At 42.6% G+C, this 6,446-nt stretch overlaps 1 protein-coding gene across 1 annotated transcript; it reads right to left on the bottom strand.

The window, feature by feature from the left end:
- Window positions 1–390: 390 nt before the first annotated feature.
- On the bottom strand, window positions 391–1,322 carry LOC148037526 (18.1 kDa class I heat shock protein-like). Its single transcript, XM_087677322.1, has one exon. It carries the CDS (start codon window positions 1,167–1,169, stop codon window positions 654–656), a length of 516 nt encoding a protein of 171 aa, XP_087533448.1. The 5' UTR covers window positions 1,170–1,322; the 3' UTR covers window positions 391–653.
- Window positions 1,323–6,446: the final 5,124 nt, after the last annotated feature.

The following is a 6,446-nucleotide window of genomic DNA, read 5'->3' as shown; positions in this document are numbered from 1 at the left end:
GTAATGGATAGATATTAAGGCCAATCTTGTCACATTTACTCTACATAGGAGCATTAGACATAGGCAACATTATACATGAGAACAATCACAACAAGGAGACTACAACTTTGTATTTTGGTTTCTCTCTTACGCACAAAGCACATGGGCTAGCGACGTACACTTAGCAAATGAAAATGCATTGCGTTTGGCCTAATAGAGGTGTATGCTAGCTAGCTGAACATTCATGGTCGAATTCGAGGGGCATGCGCACAGGTTGAGATATAGGCGATTGACAATCACAAATGTGTAGCTTGCCACCTACTCGCATATGATGTCCGAAGAGGGGTACTTGAGCCTCACTTGGTGCAACTCATGTTGCTTGCGCAAGTCTTGTTCACCCCGTAATGCGCATTGTAGGAACCCTTTTACCGAAAGAAAGAAGCACTAAGGCGCTAGCCCAAAATTAAAGAGGAAGGGGGAAACGAAGTGTGTGAAAATGTGTGTTGGTATATTAAGGTGGAAAAGCGATACAAAATGTGGGGGCTGTTGTCCCCTTTGTTGGGATGGGACTACAAAGAAGTTTCCGGACTGCATTGCACGTGTTGTTAGCGTTACAGCATGGAAAACGGTGTTTTATTTGCAACCAGTATGGGATGGGTCGTAGAGAATAGGCTTCAGCCGGAGATGGGCACGTCGGTGATGGCGGGCTGGTTGGGCTGCTGAGTCTGGCGCTTGGGCACGGTGATGGTGAGCACGCCATTCTCCACGCGGGCGCTCAGCTCCTCGGGCTTGGCGTTGTCGGGCAGGCGGAAGCGCCTCAGGAAGCTGCCGTGTGCCCGCTCCACGCGGTGCCACTTGTCGCCCTCCTGCTTCTCCTCCTTCCTGCTGCGCTCGCCGCTGATGCACAGCACGCGCCCGTCCTCCACCTGCACCTTCATCTCCTCTTTCTTCAGCCCCGGCAGGTCGGCCTGGAAGATGTGGGCCTCGGGCGTCTCCTTCCAATCCACCTGAGTGTTGGCCACGGCCGATGCCTCGCGGGCCAGCTGCCGCGACGGCTCGCTGTCCAGGAGGCGGAAGGGCCAGTCGGCAAAAGTCCTGCTGAAGAGGGCGGAGCTGCTGGCCGGGAAGGGATCCCAGGAGAAGGGGTCGAAGATAGCGCCGCTCTGGCCGAAGAATGGGCTCAGTGCCATATTCTAATCGCTCTGCTGGCTTAGCCTGCACTGCTTGCGCGTCTGAGAGAGGGAGTGGAAATAGAGATAAAACGTCGTATAGTGGCGTAGGCTATATATAGCCTGCGAGAGCGTGGACACTGATGTGAGATAAAGGCGGCTGGATTAGCTGCTCCGATTCGTCTCTGATGACCCCCTTCGCGGCTCGGGCTTCCTTTTAAAGAGGCAGGAGCCCTGCGATGTGTTTCCCCGAGAACTCCAGAACGGCCCAGAGGGTTCGGTTCGGGAACCCTCTAGGCAGAAAGCTCCCTTTCTTTTGAACTTGCCGAATCCTAAAGGCACGGTCATGTCAAGGTAACTAACCTCTTACCGACTCCCTTCCAAGCGGCTGCCGAACATCCATTTGGGAGAGGCAACATCTAGTAATGAATGTGTCGATTCTCAAACACATATGGAAGAAGAAAAGGAAGTGCAAGAAAGTCGGGGGGGAGCCAAATATGACAAAATCAAAGGTAATGGACACCAAGAAATCTAATGTCTTCTAGAAACTTCTAAAAGACTCGAGAAAGTGCTAGAAGATTCTAGAACATTACTTGGAGGTTTTAGGAGACTGCTTATATCGAGACTTACATAAGCATGGCTCATATCACTGGTTATGTTAGTATTGCCTATGTCATCGATGATATCATCATCCTTTTACTAGCGCTTATATCATCTCATATCTAGAAGCTTCCCCTCAACCTTCTTAACTCTAGTATGAATAGGGGTCTTGGGCTACCTGCCTTTCAATCTTGCCAAACTGATATGAGAGGAACAAGAACTTGGCAAAGGGCATCACAATGAAGATGTGCTAGTGATTCTTCATCGTCATAGATACACTTTGTTACCCCTACACCATTTTTAGTCATACCTCTCATACAGTAAATCATTATTAAGTATGTGACACCATAGCATAGATGAAAGAAAACTTTACAAATGTTATCAACGTCTACCAATATGCCATTGAGCTCACCTGCTTTCATCTTGTGCAAAAAACTGTGAAGACTTGGCTATAGAGCTTGCATTTTCTTGCAACGGTACTAGGGAGGATTAAGTTCCAAGAGGGGTACTTGGGAGACTCAAGGAGCAATGTAAATAAGGAAGGAAGAACCCAACAAAGAAGGATGAAAATTTCTAGGTAGGAGTACACTCTATTTTCTTCATTGTCATCCTATCACCTTTGGAAAAGGTAAACAAGTGAAAGGACTATCTTTAAATGGAGTACCCTTGATTGCAAGAAAAGTTGGCATTAAGGTGATGAAATTAGCATCATAGTTGCTCTCGAATAATATTTTTGTAATGTGACATCCCTTTTTGCCTTGTAAATGAGAAAAATAAAAACTTAGGAATCTCTTACTTTGGTCGTGTGAGTTATTTTTGATTGATTAACTCAGAGTATTCATGGTGGAGGCGAGGCCTTTGGTACAGGCCACATCTAATAATGAATGTTTTGATTCCCAAAACACATATGGAAGAAGAAAAGGAATTGCAAGAAAGTAGGGGGAGCCAAAGATGTCAACAGGATATAATCAAAGCTAGTGTTCTCATTTTCAACTCCCTTTTTGCCTTGTAAAATGAGAACAATCAATTTTTAGGCATCTCTTGTTTTGGTCGTATGAGTTATTTTTGATTGATTAACTCGGAGTGTTCATGGTGGATGCGAGTCGTTTGGTAGAGGCCATGGTGTAGGTCGTCCATTTGAAGGCAACATCTAATAATGAATGTTTTGATTCTCAAACACATGTTGGAGAAGAAAAGGAAGTGCAAGAAAGGAGGGGAAACCGAAGATGTCAAGAGGATATAATCAAAGCTAGTGGATACCAAGAGATCCAATATCTTCTAGAAAACTTCTAAAAGATTTGAGAAAGTGCTAAAAGATTCTAAGAAGTTCTAGAACATCACCGAGAGTTTCTAGAAAAGTAGTCATATCAAGACGTACATAAGCATTGCTTATGTCATCGGTTATATTAGTAATGCTTATGTCATCGATGATATCATCATCCTTCTGCCAATGCTTATATCATCTCACATCGAGAAACCTCTCCTTAACCTTCTTAACTCTAGTATAGATAGGGGTATTGGGCTACTTGCCTTTTAGCCTTGCCAAACTAATATGAGAGCAACAAGAACTTGGCAAAGACAAGGATTGTCACCTCACAACTTATAAGGGATTGACTTCAAGTAGAAGAAGAACTTAATTCTTTATTTAAGAAGACAAAGTACAAGAGTATATTTCTCTATACAAGATTCTCTACAATGATGCTTACAATAAGATTGGGTTCATGATACAAGACAAGGCAAGATCTTGATGCAAGGCTAGACTGAATACAAGACAAGACAAGAATCGAAGATACAAGGCTTGAACAAGGACTCGAGAGGACTTATGTTGCATGATCCTTACAACCAAAATTTCATTTTCTTATACCAAAACAAAGCTCTAGCTGCACATTTAAATATCCCTGTGTAGATGCCCATTCCTGAATCAAGGACACATAGTCCTTCCTTTCTTCCAGACTGAGCATGGACCCTAAATTAATTGGCCATGAACCATTCATCTTACCAAGGTCTAGCTCAATTACATTTGTATCCCTTATCCTCTCATGAGCCCCTATTGGCTCATTCAAAGTTACTTGATAGATATCCTCTATAGTAGTGGATCCCTCATTGGATTCATCGCTTGGTGACAACTCACTAGCAGATGAAGCATCTAATGTGTCTAACTTTGACAAGGATAAAGGAAATATCTCACTTTGAGGAGATTCAAGGTAGGCATCTACTACTACACGTCTAGCACCTTTACCAAAGATCAATTGACTAGCGAGTATATCAGTCTGATAGTCTGCTTCGTAAAATCCATGGCATGCCTAGCAATACTTGATAGCTAAGTTGCCCCACAAACCTTATGACCCTAAATTCTTGAATTCATTCCACATTGGCAACAATGACATGGACTTTAGGAATGCAACCTTCATGTTGTCTTAAACTGTCATCAGCCATCCAGAGAATCGTGGAGGAATATTTTTTTATTTCTAATCCCAACCTATCCATCAATTCCTAACTCATAATGTTGATGGAGGATCCCGTGTCTACAATTCCATGATCCACTAATATTCTATCAACATATGCTGCTACCCTCAAACAATGCTTTTTAGCATGTTCAAACCAATCATCTCCTACTCGCCCTATTCTCAAGGGCTCAATGATATACCTTGTGTATAGAATCTTCTTAAATTCTTTATGCACTCCTGGAGACAAGTTAATCAACTATAGGAGGTTTATAATCAGTCTTAACTTTGCAAAGAGAACTCGCTGAATCAAATTCATTTTTAACTAGCAAGAGCTCTCTTTTCTCACCAGACCATTCTCTCCTTTGGTCTTTGAGTCGGTTTTGGTGTCTCTTTCCTAGCTTTTTCCTTCTTCTTTGGAAAACTCCTTATCCTTCTTGGGGTCGGCTTTACCATCTATGGCCTTAGGAGGTTTGCCTTCCATATCAATTGAGGACTTGTGTCCCCTTATCATCTTGCTTAGGCATTCCCTCCATAGGTTTTACCTTGTCTTTGTTGGCTTCTTTCCCTTTTTGACCTCTTGTAACAATCCACAAATTAGAAGTTTCCATGCGATTGATACAAACAGCTTCTATAAGACTAACTCCACTGCCACTAGGTAGCTCCTCTACCATAGCTTCCCCTCTCTATAGTATTTGCTTTGGTCCCTCATCTTGCTAGAGATTATTTTCTTGTACTTGATGATTAACTAGACCTGGCTTTTTACTTCCTTACTGGAGAGAACTAATCTTACTCCAACATGTAGTAGCTAAGTTGCTGGACTTTCGGCATATGTAACATTTAACATTTGGACAATTTCTAGGGAAATGTTGGCCACCACACCACTTATAGCTGAATCTTGAGGGGGACACCCTCTTCAAGGCATCGACTGCCTATCAAATTTAGCTACATCTTAAGGAAATTGACATCAATGGCTATTTGCCTATATTGTTTGGTGATCATATTAGTATAGTGCTTTATCATATCCTTAACTTCGCGAAGGACATTGGAGCCACTTAACTCATAGCCACGATCGTTTATCTATCATTCCATTGGCCTAACCACTTGATTAGGGATTGGCTGTTGATTTCTTGGAACAATGGTAGGATTTATCATTTGGCTTCCAACATTTGGTGGATCCATCTAACTAGCCATAGGCATGGGCACACTAGGAAAAGCGGGGCAGGCACATTTTGAATCATTCTTCCTCTCCTATCAAGAGTACTCATGGGTATCCCTTGACCTCCATTTGTTAGTGCTAAAGTATTTCCAACACCTAGACTTGCGAGGTATAGGTTGCTTGTAATCACGATTCTACTTCCTCTGCTCTTGTAATATCTGTTTCAATGTTAGCAACAGCAACACTACTCAACTGCACTTGAATGTTAAAGTCTAGCCCATTCAAAAAATATTGCAACTGAGCAGCAGCTAGAATAGGAATATAGATTTGCAACTTACGAAATGCTTCCTTTAGTTTCTTGGCATACCCAAGAACATTCTCATGAGGTTCTTGATGTGTTACATTGAGGACACATAGCCAATACTGACCTTCCCTTTTAGGGGCAAACTCTCTTCGAAAGGCCACAAAGAAGAAGTCAATCATAGTTATGGTTCCAGCTTCTAGGCTGTGATACCATACTGCAGCTCGTCCTTTTAGATTCATATTAAAGAACATCATCAAGTGTCCTTCATCTTGAATTCAACAATTAGTTTGAACTATAGGAACTATTACTCCACTCGAAGTAGGCTGGCTGACTGGAAGAGGGGAAATACTAGAACTTCCTTGTCCTAAACGGACTATGCATAGGATTAGGATTGCTAAGATCTCTCCCTTGTAAGGATATTGGACTACTCCTTGCGGAGAATATCTTCTAATAATTTCACCCTGCTTTCTAGCCCATTCAACTCTTTCTTGCTTTTGAAGCTCGGCTTGACGATCTTTTGAATCTATCTCACTGCCTTTTGGCATACACTAATAAACTCCTCCCTATTGACCAAGATTCAAAATTTGCCACTTTATTAGCAGCTCCTAGAAACTGCACTTGTTGAGACCTAAACCGGGCTTGACACTGGCTCTAAGACACTAGCCGGGCCTCTACTACTTACCCAATACCACCCCACACAGCCTTGCAACCAGGAGCATCTAAGAACTTTGCATTTGTATAATTTTATTATCCAATGATTAATTCTTTCCCCACTACTTAGAGAGAGTCCC

This window comes from Lygodium microphyllum, chromosome 4, assembly GCF_053477565.2.
Source record: "Lygodium microphyllum isolate KBCC chromosome 4, Lygodium_microphyllum_v1.1.10, whole genome shotgun sequence".
NCBI lineage: Eukaryota > Viridiplantae > Streptophyta > Polypodiopsida > Schizaeales > Lygodiaceae > Lygodium > Lygodium microphyllum.
Note: the sequence above shows the minus strand (reverse complement) of the source record. Positions and strands in the feature narration are given on the sequence as shown.